The following is a 21,131-nucleotide window of genomic DNA, read 5'->3' as shown; positions in this document are numbered from 1 at the left end:
AGGTCTAGGCAACAAAAGCATGTGGTTAGGTTTAGAGAGAATCATGGTTTGGCTTAAAATAAGTAAATTTGTTACAATAGTAAGGTAATGTCATGTTACATTTGTTACACATGTCACTAGCATAGTATGCTACATATACTAGCACACTGTGTTGTTTTTAAAATAACTGGACTGAATGTTGGTTTCACACGTACAGCGGGTTCCCAGGTGAGAAGTCCAGAAACTATCTCCCACCCATACTACGGTAGTTGCCTGGAGCGTCAAAAAATGCAGCTGGCCTGGTGTGTCTCACACTGCTGCTAAAGGGTGCCTTGGTACATATATGTCTAACGCCCAGGGCCACTGACCAGTGTCAGTATTTGAAGAGTTGCTTGAGCCTGACTAGGGCTGGGGCGACGCGTCGACATCATCGACATTGTCAACAACGCCGACTACATAAATACGTTGACGCAAATTATTTGCGTCAACGCAAATAGTAGCAGTGTTGTGCTTTGGTGCTATGGCTGCTGGAATTTGTTATTTATGTGACAACGCCTGAACACAACACAGGCTCTGCTCCATTGCCTGTGTACACAGTGCCGTGCTGCGGGTTCTGGCCGGGCTCGATTATAACTGTCTCCCTCAAGAAAATGCAGCCACTCAGCTGTGTGTGCGTGTGTGTGTGTGCGGGGCCGAACTCCACCGTGCCCGTTACAGAGAGCAGAGGAAAATTGTAAATGTGTGACCATGTAGAGACAGAAATGACATAAGATAAATAACATAAGGCTATTTAGTTTGTTCAATAAAAGGACAAGGTATAGACCTGTTCTATAGGAAAGGTAACCTAACATGACTTCTGTTGTGATCTGGCGCTATATAGACAATAATATCCCCTAATATAATGGTAGGGGAAACACTGATGTTTCAATAAATGTTAATGTTAATAAGAAATGTTTTGGTATTCGTATTGTTTAAATTGCCTTATTAATCAAATAATGGAAAAGTAATCGATAATCGTTTGGGACAGCCCTAAACCTGACCTGTTACACAGTGGATATAAAATCAGCTTACTGCATTATTTCTTTAGTAGAGTAAGGAAGACTAAGTACACTATCTGACACAATGTGACTCTTGACATACTGTGCCATACAGAAGTAATAAACATCCACATGCTCACATGAATATTTCCATGCACATGGAAACAAACACAGAAGAGCAGATGACGTGATGATTTTGCTGAATGTTTCATGATGACACCAGGGATAAGGTCAACATGAGACCAGTAATTATTCGAGACACAGAGAATGAAAGGATGAGGTCACTGCTTCCCCAGTCACACACACCAACAAACACACATACATGCAGAAATACAGGAGCATGGGGGAGCAGCTGGCACCGCCGGATGCATGAAGCATGACATGCGAGAGTTGGGGCTGTTGTAACTGTCCTACCTGTAGGAAGTGGCAGGTGCGTCCCTGCTCGGCTTTCACTAGAGCTTTATCTAGGTTGACTGAGGCCTTCTGGTAGACCTCTCTTGCTCTGCTCACCGTCAGAGTAGATGACCACGAGCTCTTCTTCAGCTGCACTTGGCTATCCAGGGCGCTCACCAGCGGCATGGCTCCACTGCTGCTCCCAGAGCATGTCGAGCACTTCACATCGTTGTTGCTGCGTGACGTCTTGAGAGAGTGGGCGCTGATGGTGTTGTAAGACTCCATGAAGTACTGCGACTGGGATTTGTCCGGGTGGCGCCCCATTGTCATGACCCCCGAAGGCAGGCCTCCACTGCTGCCCCCGTGGTGATGGTGGTAGAGGCACACCTCCCGGTCGAGCGTGTCATCTGAGCTCCAGTAGCCTGAGATGGCAGTGCGCATCTTAGGCTCCGACTTGGAGCGGTCTTTGCTCTTACTGCGCTTACTGTGCTTCAGGGTGCCAGAGGAGGAGGGTGGGTCATCAGGACTGGATTTGCTGCCGTTCATCCTCCCGTTCCCTCCTCCTCCAGCCCCTGAGGGCCCCTCCAGGGAGTGGGACTTGGTGAAAAGCTTCTGGACAGAGTGAACAAGGTGGCGGATTCGACCAGGACTGTCACTGCGTTGGTGTTCCACTGCAGTGCGCTTGTACTGCAGTGTGTGGTAGCCCTCACGCCGCACTGGTGCCTGCCGTTCAAACTGCTCTAAGAGATTAGAGGGGATGCGGTTGTTGTTGTTTCCACCACCTCCTCCACTTCCCTTACTGCTCCCTGGTGGCCCTGTATAAGGCACCACAGCACCACACTCCTCCTTCAGCTCGTGGTGAGAGCTGTAATGTCTGCGAGGGAAGGTGCAGCTTGCCAGGTCAGGGTAGGTACTGCACTCAGACTGGAAGGAGTTGCGCTGGGTGAGGCAGGGGTGATCAGCAGAATGAGCCTCCCCAGGGTTGAGGAAGTAGGACCGACGGTCCGAGTGCCCCAGGGTCATGGAGTCGTAAGAGGGGTCGCAGGTCACCCCATGGTGGTGACTACGGCTGCTGGACAGGCCTTTCATCGTCATCGTGGCCGGGTCCACGTGCACATCCAACTGCTGCCGCGGGAAGTCTGCACAGGCCCCAAAACTAGCTCTAAAAAGAAACACACAGCCATGAGGAAGAGCAGACAAACAAACAAGAAGAGAGAGACAGAAAAGAGAATTATAAATATCTCATATTTGCATACACTCAAAGCACTGTGTCTTCATCTGCTTTAATTTGAAGAAGATGCTTTCTGGCACTCCTTCACAGACGAGAAAACTTGATGATATTGACGAGACTTGGACCTATTCTTTTATTTTTGTCCTTGAAAACTTCAAAAGGAGAGTCTCTAAATATAGCAGCCACTTGGCATGTGGTCCCTGACATCCAAATCTGTCTTCAAGCTTCCTCTTCCACGTCTCCATTCTCTCTGGTAGATTTCAGTGAAACAGTGACAGGGAATCGAGGAAACAGGAGAAACAAAGGAAGAAGAGGTATCATGAAGAGTTCAAATCTATTTCCAGCCAGTGCGTGTGCTATATTTGTTCAAGGGTACTGTTAGAAATGATGCATCGTTTTATCTCAACAAAAAAAATCTAATAAGAAATCGGTGGTGGGAATGCAGAGACATAGTCCTCGTCTGCAGCGATGATGTAACATATCGGACAGTACTCAAAAAGTGCATTTATGTTTCCTCCACAATACCTGCTCAGTGTGCATGCACGCACATCCCCCACCCACAAACACAACAAATGATCACAGCCAGATCCCACACTTTTTCCTCTACCTCTAGTTCTCCTCTAAGGGCAAACTAATTGGCCAGTAAAACCCAGCTGACAGCTTCTGGGCCGGTCGAGGCAAGCGGCAACAAACGACCTTTCTCTTACATGGTGACATGAAAACAATGGCATCCATCAGGGCCCTTAAACTGCCTTCCTTACCCATCTGGGGCTGTGGCTGGCTCGCCGCTGAACCCACACTGTTTCCAATGGACTGGAGGTGAAGCTAACGAGACAATAATAAGAGCCCACGCACTCTGATGTAGCTCTGTGACAGCAGTGTGGCCGAGCCTGCGCGGGGAATTCATTACTGCGATTTATAATGCACTACCAAAGGCCACTGTGGTAAATAGAAAAAAATAAAAAAAAAAGGAGGAGAAGGAGGAGGAGGGGGAAGAGGAAACATAACAAGAGAAAATGAGGGAGACAGAGCAGCGGAATGAAATATCATGTCAGTTCTTTACATAACTAGAGGACACTGTGTAGGGCATATGCGGAATGTATTTATGGGCCAGAATACAGAGTGAGTCAGATCTATTATTTTCTGTGGCGTGGCTATAAACTGTGCGCTGGATTAATTGAAATATTGGGGAAATTATTCATGCATCCTTGTCTGTATTAAACCAAGGGATCAAATCACCCTGGGAGAGAATTAAGCCAATATATTACACTTGTATTGTTAGAGGGAAAATGAATAAAGTGTAGCATGGTCACTCCCTAACCCCATCTGCAATATACTCACAAAGTGAACTTGCACAAAGCGCACACTACATGCCACACAGACACGCACAGTGTCCGCTCCGTGCAGGGCACTTAAAAAGTGGGCTGTGTCCAACTAAAGGTATTCATTGCAGTTGACAGAGATCCCTTCTGTTGGCCGCTGAAGCACAGAATGTGACCTAAATAAAAGGCCCTCGCGGTGATCCACAGCAGCGTGTTTGTGGCACAGCTGTCTGCAGCCCTGCACTAAAGCTGAAAAGCTGAAGTTGGGTCATGCTGGCTTTCTGCCTGCTAGCCACACATACACACACACACACACACACACACACACATACATACACACACAGACATACAAATACATAGTGTATCTGACAGGCTGCTTATCCATGCTGAATTTTGATGCTGCTAGCTTGTAAAGTGCAGTTTATCAACAAGAGGAAGAGGATCTGCTGGTTCTGCCGTGTCTGTCAGGTACGGCCTGCAGTGACATGAGGAAAGCTCATAGACAGCTGTGGTTATGTATTATGCTGTATGTCCATCGCAGCTGACTGACCCAGTTGTGTCTCTACCTGTCTGGTCAAGGCATCCTCACTATAGCACACCAACAACTAGACAGCTATATTACAATTTTTAAATAGTAATACATATTTCTCTCAAGATAGTGACAGGATCACTTTTGGGTTGTAAGTGGTCTTTCCATTCGTGTTTCAGTGTTTCAGTTGACTCTGACTGAACCTAGGGCTGGGCAGTGTATCGATATTATGTCGATATCATGATATGAGGCAACATATCATTGTAAATTTTGGATATCGTAATATTGTAAGCATTGTCTTTACCTAGTTTTAAAGGCTGCATTACATTAAAGTGACGTAATTTTCTGAACTAACCAGACTGTTCTGGCTGTTCTATTATTTGCGTTTACTGACTTTTTTGATAAATAATCATCAGTAATGTGGTTATGATGATTGAGTTAATATTTTGTGAAAGCACTAATAGTCAGCCCAACAATATCATTGAAATATCGAGGTATTTGGTCAAAACATTGTTTCAGAGTTGGGTCATATTACTTCAAGATTTAATCAGGTACTACATAAAAATTGCATGGCAGTTTTTGTAATTAGTACTGTCATCCAGCTGATTACAAAAAATGTAATCTACTCTGAATACTTCTGGATTACTTCAAAATCAAAACATACATATATTAAACCTTTTATTATAGAAAAAAAAATTAAAATTAAAAAGAAAAATTACATTTTTCAAATATTCAAATGTGAAATTAATTTAAATGCAAATTGGTTATCATGAAAAAAAGTTCCTTATTATTTAAAACCGCAGTATTTTAAAAACATTATCAAAAATGTATCCTTGTCAGTGTAACTGTAATCTAATTACACAGTTTTTCAAATGTAATCTGGGCTCATTATAGTGACTTCATTTTTAATCTTATAATGTAACCCCAATTACATGTAATCTGTTACTACCCTGGTTTTGAATTTCTCCATACTGCCCAACAAGATGCCTGCAAAAGGATCTTAAATATGTACTTGATGGCTACATGATATGATGCCAAGACTGAAGCTCAAGTCAAGACAAGTCAAAGGCAAAAAAATCAGCATCCTCTCCAGCTGATGATCCATGTAGAAGGCATGAAAATAAAGTAACATCATTAAACAACAACTAACCAACCTAACCTACATCTCTGCAAACTTATGTAGATAGTTTATGATGTACTCCTTGGGCTTGGTAATATTTAATTACTACTGTAGGTTGTAAGCTAGTTAGTTGGACATGCTAACAAATGCAGTCTAGGTTAGAGCAGCCTTTTGGAAAGCCTAAAATAAAAACACAACCGTAAAACTGAAAATACATCGTATTGTTCTTACAAGAGCCCCCTGTTCGACATGTAAAGTAAGAGAAACCCAAGCTAAGCTATGATTGGACAATCACTCCCAGGTGGCCAAAATAACCTGGCCTAGCATCGGCCTCATCTTGCACCCAGGCTGCATGCGGTTGCCTGACTCGTTTGAGACTCGGGATGAATGATGCCTAAACTGGCCTGATTCTGGCTGCTGACTCTGCCGTCACTGGGCTGTTTGTGGGAGAGATTTAGTCAAAAGTCAATTGTCACCATGGAGATCTATCTTGAGCCATTTCAGCAGTACAACAATTCCATGACCTATGGTGCTTAAAACCCCTGTTTCCACAACACAAAGCCAACAAGAAAACAACTGAAAAAACATCAAGGAGACCCAAACAACTTGCTCCTTTTACTTTGTGTGAACAGGCTCCGAAAACCACTGAGACTTCATTACATTTAAAGTGATTGTGTGCCGAACAGCAAGGTGTGCAAACAAAATGCAGGAATAGATAAAACAAGGCAGCCTATGAATGTTAATGCCCATTAACACCTGCACTGCATCAGCACAGCGGGCTAAATTCTATTTAGATGCCATGCTTCTTTGGGCTCAGATGAGATAAATGGAAAATAGATTTTTCCTTCTCGATCATTGTACACGGGAGCCAGTCTTGGACACAGCCTCACAGTGGTCAAATCTGTGCTAAACTCTTTTTTTTTCACTACATCCTGTGGTTTGAGAATTACCAAAGCAAATAAACAAAGGTGCAATGAAAATGCAAAGTAACATTGACTTACTGCATACCATCTTTGTAGGAAGAGGTGAAATCAATACGCCTTGGTGGGAGAAGACTGCTGCAGCTTCTCTTGCTGGCAAAATAAAAGGCTGCTGTACAGATTGCAGTTAGTCTATATTCCTCTATCGAGATCAAACGCTGGTTGCAAGTCAGCGCTCAGGGCTTACAGGGCTTCTTTGAGGCCTTCAGAGGCCACAAGGTTTTAAAAGGGTTCTTCTTCTCGCTCAAACCTGGCAACGACTTCTCCAAAGGTTACCAATGCGCTCTCTCTACAGGGCATCAAATCACCTCAGTAGACGTGGCTCATCTTTTGTGTGTGCGTTTTTCTGTATGATTGTGTGGACGGACCAGAGAGGAAAGTGCAGCACTTTACCTCCATTTTTCAGGTCAAGTGAAGTTTTGCCTTTGATCCTGCAAACGTTTGCAGTCTGAGGCTACTGCATGACATTACTGCACTGACGGGATATAAGGGCGAAGACATTGTACACACACAATGCTTTTATGTGTGAGATGGACAGAGGATAGCAGGAGGCATATTGTGATTGTTTACTGCATTCCACCTGTACCTAAATAAGGGAGGTGGGTGGGTGGGAGCAATGTACTCCTGCATCCTCAATTATCATTCAGCATTTAATATTTCACTGTGAAAATACAAAAATGCTAATTTCCTGATTGATGCGGCCTACTTTCCACGTTTCAAACATGCTGGGTGGAAAACGTTTTACTGCACACTGTGTTCTTTTAATATTTTTTCACGAGTTATGAGCATGCAAAAAATGTTTTTATAAAGCTTTTACCCTCTTTCTGGGTCAATATTTGTGTGCACATGAACTGGAACGTCCATTTACTCCAGGTGGTATCTAGTCATGCAGACAGGTTTAGTTTAATTTTCTCAGGTTTAAAGTTATCTGCCTCTGAGGCTTTAGCTGACGCTTAAATACAGGAGGAGAATTTTGTTTGTGGTGCTCAAAGCATTTAAAGATGACATTTACCTGGAACAGTCCACAGAGCTTGCTGAGTTCAGTTTTTTTATGACTATCATTTTTTTATTCAAATTTTCTCAAGAAGCAAGTGTACAAACCACAACACTACAAGACTGGTCTATAAAGGGACTTGCAATTGACCCTTTGCTAAGCCCCACCCCTTTGTGATGGTCCAACAAGCTGTCGGAGCTAGTGTGTAACTAACTGCACTCCCTGATGAAATGTTATATTTTTGGAAAAATAAAACAGTGATTCCAGAGAGAAGCAGACAGAGGGGTCTACAGTCTGTGTTTGAAGGATATATCCAGGATGTCAAACTGACTCAGCAGCAACAACAGGTTAAAAAGACAAAGATAGTTAGAAGCTAAAGCCGAACTATAGGCTACAGATCACAGTGTAAAAGTGAACCACCACATCACTGCTGATCGCCACACAAGATAATGAATATAAAGGGAAACTTTGCTTATATCGAACCAGTTGTGTGGCATCACAGTGTGTGCAGATGAACAGGAAATCTGAAACGACTGCATCAGAGTACAGCGGTGGTGTTGTCGGACCCTGGTCTGAGCCGGCCTGATCCTATGTTATGATTGGTCAGTCTGTGTCTGGGGGCAGGACTTAACGAAAAGTCAAGTATATAAGAGACACTTTTTTCTTTTCTTTTCTTTTCTGCTGTTTTTTTCTGGTTTTGGTTTGTTTATCTCTTTTTTCCCTTTATATTTTTTTTTATGTTAGTTACACTAAAAAGGAAAAGGAAAGCTTCTTATCCAATCTCCCCCACTTAAGACATTTGTCCACAGTTTTTATCCATTAAAGTCCAGGTTATATTTAAGGGTTAATTTCATTTCTGGGCGTTCTGGGCATTTCTGCAGAAAGAGATTAGGCCTTCTATTAATATCATGCCATCTTTTTCCAGAGTCACAACCCTAAGGGAACAGAAATTTCCATATAGAAATAGAAGGAGGGTCGTCCCCAGCCCACTTCCTGATTTGAGTTTTTAAAAAGGAACCAATAAAACAAAACTAAATTCCATTTATGTCCACTTTTATAAGTTATGAGTTCATGGCAAAAGCCTCAGCAGTAGATATCTTAAAATCTTGTCTGCATGATGATATGCCACCAACATGTTTATTACTTTGAATAATTTGGGTGAACTGACCCTTTGAAAATCAAGCAAAAACATAATTGAGCAGCATGGTCTAGAATAAACAAGATAATCAGCATTACGCTTTCCCGAGCGGAAGAAGTCAATATAGTGGAAAATAAAAATGTTCCCTATTACATAAAAAAAGTAGTAAATGCTCTGCCTTGCTACAGACAGACAGAAATACACATAGGAGGTATATTCAGTTATTCTGTAACAGACACACTCACAGCAACTTTGACAAAACTCACTCGTATTTATAAATATCTAATAACATGAACATTTGACGGTTTCATATCTCAAGATGACAAACACACACACACATACAGGAGAGCTGCAGCCGACACAGAAGAAGTAACAGTGACAGAGAGGATGTTTCTCATTGTGAATGTGTGAACAGTACCCTTTAAAAAATAAAATCCCCCAGAGAATGACGCCATTGAACATTTTAAAGACAGCCAGGGGCCAGAAAGCTGTTGAGGGAACTGGTAATTTTTTTGTGTTTCCGGATTATGTAGAAGTGGCTTTTAGGGATGTCAGGAGAGGCTGAGAACCACTAACTTTAATGTCTTACAGTTAAAATGACTCTTAAATGATAGATGACGGTCTCCCTTGACTGTCCTGTCTGCCGGCTGCGAGGCAACATTTTGAAGAAAAACTGCAAATTACCGCTTTTAGTTTATATGATGTGCTTCGTAAAATATATGAATGTCTACAAAAGTAGTATCAGACATGATAAAAATCATATAAAAATTGGAAAGTGATGGGAATAAAATGCTCTCAGCGCACCATTTCATGGAGGGGCACATTCACTTTCCAGCACTGACAGGTCTATACAAAGGTGTTTGACACCAAGGAAGATAAGAAGCCACTCATTGTATCTTTACTGCGTCAATAAATGACAGCTTATGCAACATTTTTCCAGTGGTGCAATATGTAAGGGATAATGCCAGACGAGGTGTCCATTATCACTTCCTTATAGACGACATGGAGGCGTGAACCATCTGACATGCAGTATAAATACATTTACTCAAGTGCTGCACTTAAGCACAATTTTGAGGTATACTTGCACTTGAGTATTTCCATTTTATCCTACTTTATTCTTCTCCTCCACTACATTTCAGAGGCGAATATTGTACTTGTTACTGCACTACATTAGTTTTTAGTTACTTTGTTTGATTACATTTTGTATCAATAATCGAAATTTGCAAATACTGTCATAATTATTACTAAGCCACACCATTAGACCACCAGCCTGAACCGTTGATACAAGGCAGGATGGATCCATGCTTTCATGTTGTTTACACCAAATTCTGACCCTACCATCTGAATGTTGCAGCAGAAATCAAGACTCATCAGACCAGGCAATGTTTTTCCAATCTTCTATTGTCCAGTTTTGGTGAGCCTGTGTGAATTGTAGCCTCAGTTTCCTGTTGTTAGCTGACAGGAGTGGCACCTGGTGTGGTCTTCTGATGCTGTAGCCCATCTGCTTCACGGTTGGACGTGTTGTTGGTTCAGAGATGGTCTTCTGCCTTGATTGTGACGAATGGTTATTTGAGGTACTCTTGCCTTTCTATCATCTTGAACCAGTCTGGCCATTCTCCTCTGACCTCTGGCATCAACAAGGCATTTTCACCCAGAGAACTGCTGCTCACTGGATATTTTCTCTTTGTCAGACCATCCTCTGTAAACCCTAGAGATGGTTGTGTGTTTCTGAAATACTCAGATCAGCCTGTCTGGCACCAACAACCATGCCATGTTCAAAGTCACTTAAATCACCTTTCTTCCCCATTCTGATGCTCGGTCTGAACTTCAGCAGGTTGTCTTGACCATGTCTACATGCCTAAATGCATTGAGTTGCTGCCACATGATTGGCTGATTAGCTATTTGCGTTAATAAGCAGTTGAAAAGGTGTACCTAATAAAGTGGACAGCAAGTGTATACACACACATATATATATATATATATATATATATATATATTTTTTTTTTTTTTTTTTAAGTAATTTTTTGTGCTAATACTAATAATTTCTTTAGTGTATAATCACCTATAAATAAGAATTGATGTGTTTTTGTTACTTTAGAATGAGCTGTTTATATCTACATACAGAGCGGGTCCTCGTTTACAGAGATCGCCATGTTCACCGCTGTGTTTCTACAGTAGCCCAGAACAGACAAACCAAACACTGGCTCTAGATAGGGTCATTCACATTTTCATATCAGCCATCGTAGTTAGAAGCCCTTTTGCGATGAGCAGCAGGAAGAGACCTCTGCAAAAAATCTGGCTCCTGGAAAAAACCTCCTGAACTGAAGGAATTCTAACCAGGAGAAGTTTCAGCTGGTTGCAGTTCATAATCCTCACCGCTACATGCCACCAAATCCCCCTAAATCTTACACACTTAATCTTTAAGTAAGATGTTGAATACACTGGATACACAGGACTTCTAGCAGAGTATTTCTACACTGTGATACCAGTGCTGTTACTCAAGTACAGATCAGATTACTCCATCCACCACTGCATGTTTCCATTCTAGTTTGCATGCAGGCTTTATTCGAAACACCCAGAAATAAAATAACTGCTTGGCATCTAATCAAAACATGCTGAATAACCTGACAAATAAATACATATTTACAGCACATTCTCTTTAACCAAACATATCATTAGACCTCTTCGTAGATGCAGTTTCACCCGACGCCTAATAGGCATGTTTCTGCTCACTGTATGGGCTGCATTATGAAAACACATGCCTCCATGGATGGATTGATGTTCCCAGTTTCCACGAGACAGCTCCTTTGTCACAACCAAACTAATTAGGCTGACTGTCAGGGCTCTCTCTGACAAATGGAGTGACTGTGCTGAGTTATAGCTCAGTACCCGCCAAGCACATTCTGGAGACAAATTCTTCAAGTGATGAGGTCTATTTGATCAAGGTAAACAAATTAACAGAGGCATTAAGTCCAGAGAAGGATGGGTATTGTTTGTCTCAGGCAGGGCTGTCACCGAGGCTCGCGCTACTTGTTTGCAAAACTTCAACAACAAAGGAATGAACGGTGAAAATGCAGCAATGGAGGCAAACAACACGGGATTTGAAGGTAATCCTGTGTCAGGAGATTTGAAAGTGCATTTCTATGTAAAGCTCAGCAAAATGATTTCAATAATACAACTATTTTAAGTGTCATATCAGGTATGTCATATCTTTCTTTTTATTTCTTTTTTCCATGAAAGATCAAAAACATTTCATTCACTGGAAATACCTCCCAAGGGACATCTCATATGATGGACTCATGCAGACATGTAGGAATATATTAGCTGCCGTCATATATTAGAAAAGTTCAGAAAGACTGCTGTACTGAAAAGCCTTCTTTCATTTTTTCACAACAATGAACATACTCATTCATGAATCCCTTGATCTTTAAAGGAAAAAGATTGAACCGAGAGGATGTGACACTGTGACTCATAACAAAAGGCCATGACTCCACGGAGATTGCTATTGTATGGCTTAAGGTTGCATCCATCATGGGCGCACAGTGGGAGTCAAAGCTAAAGAAGACAGCCCCTGTTCACTCTAAAGGGTTGCATTTACAGTGAGATGACATTCTTTATATAAGGAAGACATGTAATGATCTATTTGAATTCAAAATTCGCAGTATACAAGCGCAACAGGCTGCAGTCTGTAAGTACTTTGAGTTCACTACACCATTAAGTGCTGCAGGGATTTTTTTTGTAGGCAGATGTGGAAGTTAGTGTCACCTGGGTTCCCTTGTCAAAAAGCAAATGGGATTTTTTTTTTTATTGCAGAAAATAAAATCTGTGGCAAACAAACCTTTATGATAAGGGGGAGCAGGGCACAAGCAACACATTTTAGTTTTGGGTAAATGTCATTAAAACAGTTTGAAATTTATAATTTTTTTTCTTACCTTTCTTCTACAATTGCACTGAGAAGTGGTGGAAGTGAAATGGGTGGGGTTAACTGTAACGGGCAGAGGATTGGCTGCAACACTTGCTGGGAAAGTCTGCTTAAAATAATTAATTTAATACAGTTCTATCTATAGTTGAGTGATACTGTTTTTGGATCGGTCTATGATAGACATCTAAACATCTATCCATCCCTCATCTAACCACTAATGCTTCATGAATAGAAAGATCTACACATACACAGACACATAGTGTGTGTGGATATCATAATTTTTCTCTTTTCATCCATAATAGACGAATGAATGTAGATAACTATTTCTCCATCTACATCAGGGGAAGGACAGGTATCCATTCAGGTATTCGTCCATCTGTTAGTCTATCATCCATATTCAATGGTTGGGCCGATAGATGTGCATAGACTGGGTAACCTGGATCCACATGTCAAAAATATGAGTATTGAATGTGTGAATACTGACAAGACTGTAAAATTGTGTGTCAACGATATATGTGACAAATGAAAATACAAAGTATTTCTAATTTAATTAAGGACATTAGTTCAAACCATACATAAGTTTGAAGTGTCAAATCGGTGGCTTAGTTCTAACACAGCGTTACAACTAACCCCACTGTGTGGACATTTTGTCAAGCCTAGCTAACACTCGCTAGAGTTGGTTACATAGTTTTAAAATGGTGCCATGTTTTAGGCAAGAAGACAATAATTAAGATGATATATGGTTGGATGTGTTGACTTACATAAATGACTCAGTAATCCAATAACATGTATGACAAAGAAATTCACATAAATCATAAAAAATAGCCTTTGTCACTGAACTCTGCTAAAAAATGTCCAATCTCTGTGGAATTTTGTGGGTCACTGTGGCGGTATTGTGTTCAACTGGCCGGGAAGCACTGAAGGATCGACACTGTGTAACCACTTAAAAAGTCTGTTTTACACTGTAAACTGTGTTAGGTTGTGCCCTGTTCTCCCCTACTTCTATTTGCTCAGCAAAATAATCTTTACAAATTAAAACACTTAATGACTTTTGAGGCGTAAATGCAAGGCCAAAAGTAACCTGTTTACAGTAAATGAACTGTTTACATGTTTCATAAGATGCTTAGAAGCTTCAAAAATCACAAGTTTGATATTTACTGGCTTATTTTATGTCGTAGAACAAAACGTGTAGGTCCCTTAAGATTGTGTAAAAAACAGAGGGAATTTATTTCTGGGTTTTTGAACTCAGTCATTCACTCACTACTCCTTAGATGACATAAGTGAGAGCAAGGCTGTTTGCCAACTGCTTACGCTAATGTTAGATTAACAGAACGTAACTCTTAACATGTTAAACGCATTTTGGAGTAGGCCCTGTAGGTTGCATTTGAATTGATTGCAATAAATTACAAGTCAGTTCAAATTTGTCCAAACTTGATTTTCTGAGAAAGTGACATTCCTAAAACCTGTAGTATCAGCTGTAGTGTTCCTCGTAGCGAACAACATTAAGTCCGGTGATTAAGGATTTACTTTTACTGAGTTTAAGGCTATATTTTCCACAAAGTTAATTTTCCAGTGTTTAATTATAGATAAAAGAAACTGGATAAAAAAAGAAAGCAACAAGAGGCACTAAGTATGGATGCTACTGCCCAGGAGCAAAAGCAAAGTAAGTGTATTAGAGGAACACAATACTATATGGAGTCACCTTGATCCTTTTCCAAATGATCTGCCTCCACAAACCTTCATATTACAGTGTGAGAAATGACTAAGGAAAAGCAAAGAAATGAATGTCTGTGTGTTACAAGAGAAATGTGTGGTTGCTTTAAAAATGGAAATCTAATCAGAGACATTATTCTGGTCAATAGAGTAAGGAGAAGTGTTGTAGTTTGGCAGTAGAAAAAATGAGGCAAAGCTGAGGGTTTATAAAAGATGTGGACAACTTTTGGCATTTTTTCATTTTCCTACATACACAAATAAATATAACAATAATATTGGATTAAAAAATAATTTTAAATAATTTTTCCTCTTTGATTACTAATTTATATTTAAATTTTCAATTTTTTTATTACATATTTTTGGTTTCACTTCATGTCTAATATGAACTGCCAATAAAAAAAAGATACAGTTCAATAAAGCTATCCATACAAAGCTGGCAAGGAAATTGGACAGGGGAGGACAGTGTCACCATGGAAACAAATGGATTTTCTGGTGGAAAACAATGTGTTTTCACCCCAGCTAATGAGAACTCATATGTAGCAACCGCTCTGGGATCATGTGTGTGGACAGCAACTGAAGTCACCATTTCTTATGCTTTATATCTTCATGTATCCACAAGGCGAGCCAGGAAATAGAGAAAAATGGCCAAACCCCTGTCTCATCATCTGTTATTAGAGGGTAGAAATTTGGTTGGGAAAACTAAAAAATAAATAAATAAAAGAATAGCAGAAGAAGAAGCAAAAGATAGCTCTAGATTTATTATCTCTGATAAATGAAGTGTGAACACAGTATGACCTAAAGAAGAGTGATTAGAGATTAGAGAAAGAAAATGAATAAATGAGTAATGACAGGTGAGGAAGGACGGGGTCAGGTGGCTCTGTTTTGTTGTGGGGGGCATTTTTATTATAGTATTATTTTGGGTCTCATTAAAAGCGAGGGTCACCAAGTTATTCTGATAAAAACGCATTCATCCTGATTAAAGTCTTATCAAGATTAACAATGATCAAATCTACAAAGCAATGGGGTCACTGAATAATCTGACGAGTATGAAAATGATGTAAGTAATACGCTGTAACATTCATAAACCACCAGATCTCAACCTAAATAAACACTTATAGGAGATTTGGGTATTTTAAGCCAAACATGATCTTTTCCAAAGCATTACCAAGTGCCTAAATCTAACCACATGTTAACCTTAGTGAAAATGTCATGTTTCAACATATCTGCTACATAATAGCCTGCAAATGTAACGTGATCCAGAATGCAGCCGCACGTGTACTGATAGGAACTGTTTTAGCTTCTCTGCACTGGCTCCCTGTAAAATCCTGAATTGAATTTAAAATCCTTCTCCTCACTTACAAAGCTCTAAATGCTCTTGCTCTGTCATGTCTCAGAGAGCTCATACTGCCCTATTATCCCACCAGAACACTGCGCTCTGAGAACGCAGGATTACTCGTCATTCCTAAAGTCTCCAAAATTAGGGGAGCCAGAGCCTTCAGCTATCAGACTCCTCTCCTGTGGAATCATCTTCCTATTTCGGTCCAGGAGGCAGACACCGTCTCCACATTTAAGACTTGACTCAAGACTTTACGTTTTAATAAAGCTTATAGTTAGGGCTGGCTCAGGCTGGCCTTGGACCAGCCCCTAGTTAGGCTGACTTAGGCCTAGTTTGCCAGGGGACCTTCTATAATACACTAAGCCCCTTCTCTCCTTCCCTCCTCTCTCTCAGATTCTAAAAAGTTAGTTCTTCTTCATTCATTGCTAACATTGATGTCACATTACTGCATGTTACTAACTCGGCCTCTTCTTCAGAGCCTGTCACGTCAGCGGCATGTCAAGGGACTATATTCAACTTATCTTGCATTGAAACATGCATTATGACAACTTAATAAGGTTTATGTATGTTTTTAAATGAAGTGGAGGAGCCTACAAGTGTTTTGTTTAGTTTGTCTCAGAGGCTCTGCAGACTGCGGACTCCGCAGCTCCGCTCAGCTGTCTGCTGCGAGAGAAGTGTCCTTCTGCTTCTTCTTCTTCTTGTGTAACCTTGTGTGTATTGGCGTATTTCTGGTGTATTGCTCTTCCTGAGGGTTCTACCATTTTTCCCTCCGTTAAAGGGGTTTTTCTAGGGGGAGTTTTTCCATATCTGCTGTGATGGTCCAAGTATAGAGGGATGTCATCTGCTGGTGATATTGCACTTTATAAATAAAATAGAATTGAACTGAATATGGTATCAATGGTTTGCAGAAACATACAACGCCAACATTTTTTTCTGAGTTTTGCAACCTCCCGACTTAACCAACAATCTTGCAAGTCACCCACTTCATGCAGTGATTGGCCAGGTATGAGGGGGTGAAAAAAATGCAAAGTAATAAACAATGACTTCTGTCATTTTCCCCTTCAAAAAAAAAAAAAAAAAAAAAAAAAAAGCTTGCCAGGAAAATGTGGGCGTTATCCTCACTTCGACAATCATCATCTCTCACCCCTCTGTACGACAGCAGGCTTTTCAACCCATCTTTGAGAGTGGCAGTTTGGAACAGCTATAAACACTTTTGCCTTCACACGTGGTCGGGTGGCACGTCAATGAACTAGTTTTTTCAAGTAGTTCTCTCTAGCACAATCTTTAAAAGAATGACTGTGTCTTGGAAGAACGGTGATCATCCCGTCAGTGGAGCACCAGAGACTTGTAGAATCTATACCAGGGAATACTGAAGCTTGTGTGGTGGCTACTTGTGGCCCATTGCCTTACTAACACACTTGTCACCCATCTGTACATGAGTGCCAAATATATAAATGGGGTAGGCTTCAAAAGTTTCAACTGGGTCTTTTGTTTTTTATGATTTTGTGCTACAATGACACAAACTCTAATTAGCAGTTTATATAGCATGAATACGAATTGCCTCAATCTTCCATTTCCATCGATGCTCACACAGCATAATAACCGTCATGTTTATATTCTCTCTTAAGAGCTGTGAAATCTGGGGCGCCTAATCCTGGGCTACGTGGTAGCGGCACAGTGCTGTGATGGTGATAACTAAATTGAACCCTGGAGAGTTGGGCTGTATGTGTGTGAACATCTCCATGCATGTTCTACATAACACACTGCTGCCTCATTCATCAGCCGAGGCCATGACCCACATGTGAAAAAGTTTATAATGCTGCAAATATCAGCGTAAGGCTTCTCCTCGTGTCATTTCTCTTGTGTTCGTACACTTGTAGCTGATAATAAGACTGCTGCTGCTGCGTCTTCATTACAGCTGCTATTTCCACTCATGCAGTTGCTTGTGAGCAGCAGAAATAAGCTGAACATGGACAATTAAACTTCACAAAACAAACTGTGTGTGTATTCAGCTGCCTTGCTGTGTATTTTTTAATCCTCTGCCTACTCACTAAAAATGTGATGCATCATTGCACGTGCCTTGCTAAGCATTCATGTTGTTTTATGAAAAAACATAAGGAGCCACATACCCTGCATGGAGCAAGCAGTGTGGCTGTGCGTGTTGTACAGTATGCAGAGTACAGTCACTTGCCACTGCCACGCAGCATTAGTGTCAAGCCCATGCCACGGGCGTCCAGAGTGTCAGGTGATTTCAAACAACTGATTCTACAGTTAATTACATGTCAGGAAACAGAGCTGACCTTAAGAGCACGCAGCTAATGTGTTGATATGCTTTTAGCCGATGCAGTCTAAATACCTACTACTGTTCTTTGCCAAGCCATTTACTCCACGTTTATTAAACAAATGTGCTAAATAAAGATTAAATATTGTATTAGCAAAGTGCCAGCCAAGCCTAATACCAAACAATAATTTGTGATTTGCATATAATTCTGCAATGAAATAACTCCCTCTAGCTCGGAAAATAATTAAGCTTGCAGAAAAAAAGTCAACAAAACAGCAAAAATAAATAAATAAAGCAGATTCAGCTGTCCGTTTCTTTTGGGGGAACGTTTTACATAACGGGCTGACGACCAGCTGAAGCTCTATGATGAGATTACCTCGACTCCATCTCCGAGACCAACGCGAGGCTATCTGCTTAACTTGTTAGAGCAGAGGTCACAGACTGGTTAGGCGAGGCTCTTTGCTAAACCGATGAGAAAAAGCTGAGTGATGTGTGCCTCTCCTTCACTGTGGGTGGCATGTCACATCGAGGATGCATCAACAGACGCCTGACAGATCTGGGAGTGAGATCCAACTGAGCAAGAGGGTCGGGGGAAGGGAGTCTAACCCGCTGTCTTCTCGCATGAGTGCTGGTGGATGCATATCCAATGCGACACACACATACACAAGGAAAGTAATCACAGATACAGATGCAACGCCTTGCATACACACACACACACACACACACACACACTGCAAACACACACATTCACACAGCGGCTAGGAGGCATAATTCCAGCTCTCTCCCTGCGCGCTGTGGAGATCTGAGCCTCAGCCGAACATGCTGCCTGCGCAGAGAGCAGGTGTCAAGCCAGGTGAGCGCTGTGAGCTGACGGTTAGCAGCTAGCTCCCAGCTGACCTCGCATCAAAACTTGGCGACACGGAGAGAGGGCATGAAAATTCCCAACTAAATGGAATCAGTGAGGCTTATGCCATCAAAATGGACTCAATTATGTCTCCTGTCATCCCAGGTTTAGCCGACGTCCATCAAAGACTCAAGACTGGGGCCCTGTTGCTAAACTCAGAACACTGAGACTGTTTCCCTTCAGCAGAAATTCAGCGGCTGTTTCCAGTTCCCAGAGCGAGTAGCTGTGGTCAACATGTCATTCAGGGCAGAGCATTCATAATAAATAACAAGGAAGAGAAGAGGAAAAAAGAGAGAGACATCAAGAAGGGGACACGAGATGAGAAATCCAGTTATGCACCACAAAGCCAGTGCAGCATAGTGTTGTTTTTGAGATACATGTTCATGTCTGCCTCTAATTTACTCTACTTTGTTTATGATTCGCTCCAGCCGGCCAGAATTATACGAGCCAATATCCTAAAAGCAATATAACTCTCAGTTTAAGATTTTACATGCTATTTGTTCATCCGAGGTCCATTAAATCAATATTTCTGTATATTAAAACCTCCTCAAGCTGGAAACAAGAGTGGATTTTCAGGGCAATTCCACTATTTGTTCAATATTCATTCAACAGTGTTCAGAACGTTCTGTTCTCTTCTTTGAAGCTTAAACACTGAGAGTGCGCGGAGACAGAAAATTAAAAGCCACGCTACACAGGGTTTTACTGACAGAGATATTATAGGCAGGTTTTCTCTATAGAGAATAAAGAGGACACAGGTCAAGAGAAAGTTAATGTCAGTCATATTTGTAAGTGTTTTAAACACCAATAAGTGATATGTTAATTGTGAACGCTCATCTATTCAGCTGAGACGGGAGAAACTAAATGGGTTTGTCTCAGGTGCTAGGTTGAATATCTTGCATTGTCAAGGATTTTTGAACTGGCAATAACTTATTCATGTTAATATGATCACTGAGTCGCAGTTTTTAACCGTGTGGTAAAAAGCACATTATATAAATGCCTTAGCTGCCCCGGCGCTGTGAAGTGTTGGAATTAGAAACAAAGCGTCGAGGGCGTAAAAGTGATTTGCTGTTGAGTGTTTCATGAACGAGCAAATGAACTGTGAAATGTGTCGCTCATTGAGCAAGTTAAATTAGCTTCCCATTTCATAATTTGCTCAGGTACACACAGATAACAGCTCCCATCTTCGTGGTACACTGCGGTGACACACATCTAATATTCAAAAAGTTCATGTTATTTAATGTGATGTTATTGCGGGCAACACTTCAGATGTGAACCGCAGTTAAGGACTCTCATTTCTGCAACAAAGAGATATGATCTTAAATTACTCTTTGAAAGGTAGGGGGAAAATCGTTTAAATTTAGTTTGCAAATGTGTTATTATGAATTAATGAACTGGGGAGGCTCAAAGATAAGGAAGTTCTAGCTGAGCATTTCCTTGTGCTCTATATTAAAATATATTAAGGCCTCATTAATACCTTAATCATGAAAACATTCTGAACACTGAAGCATTTATGAGTCGCTGAAAGCTTGTATGGATTAATAAACGTTGTTCTTGATTTCCCAAAAGTGCTTTGGCATGCTAAGTGCTTTAGGATCACATAACACTGTCAGACTTGGAACTATTATCTTCTAGTGCAACCTATTTACGCCAATGTGTATTCCCAATAAACCCCTTCTTTGGTAGCCCGCAGTGGAAGAAATGAATCACAACACCTTGCCTGGAAGCTCCCTAGCTGAACAAATGTGTTTCTTGCACGCTGACTACAGTAGATTAGCTCTGTGCAGGCAATTTATTGTTAATTTGCCAGTATCAAAGAGAGCAGTATAAGGAGAAGCTCTCACATGTCGAAATATCCAGCTGGATGTCCAGTTCAGGTTTTGGGTGGCGTTCCAGTCGCCTTTCCTTTCTCTGCTCTCTGTTGCATCCCCAAAACACTCTCCTGTCTTCCCTCTCAACCCTCACCTACAACCCCTTTGATCATTCCTCTTCAATCTTTTCCCCGCTCAACCCCAGGTGACCGTTCTGTTCTGCTGTGATTGCCAGTATCAGCGCTGTGGCTTGCTTCCCACTGGCCAAGATTTACCTCATCTGATCGTCCCTAATTACACACTCATTCGCTGCCTAACCTCCATAAACACACTCCACAGAAAACCGCTTCATGTTGGAAAACCCAAAATGATGTTTGCACAGGATAACATCAAGATATCTGTATTTGAAAAAAAAAAAAAAAAAAAGGTTAAATTGAAGAGTGT

General features: G+C 41.1%; 1 protein-coding gene across 3 annotated transcripts in view; it reads right to left on the bottom strand.

Annotated features, from left to right (window-relative positions):
- dlgap1b (discs, large (Drosophila) homolog-associated protein 1b) overlaps nt 1-21,131 on the bottom strand; it is a 119,420-nt gene that overhangs the window by 57,201 nt on the left and 41,088 nt on the right. For all 3 annotated transcript variants that reach the window (XM_033638927.2, XM_033638928.2, XM_033638929.2), the window contains exon 3: nt 1,431-2,571. In XM_033638927.2, the coding sequence (XP_033494818.1) occupies nt 1,431-2,504 (1,074 nt within the window). In that variant the 5' untranslated portion in view covers nt 2,505-2,571. The remainder of the gene's footprint in view (nt 1-1,430; nt 2,572-21,131) is intronic.

The sequence above is a fragment of the Epinephelus lanceolatus genome, chromosome 20 (assembly GCF_041903045.1).
Source record: "Epinephelus lanceolatus isolate andai-2023 chromosome 20, ASM4190304v1, whole genome shotgun sequence".
NCBI classification, from domain to species: Eukaryota; Metazoa; Chordata; class Actinopteri; order Perciformes; family Serranidae; genus Epinephelus; species Epinephelus lanceolatus.
This window is presented reverse-complemented; position numbering and strand designations above follow the sequence as displayed.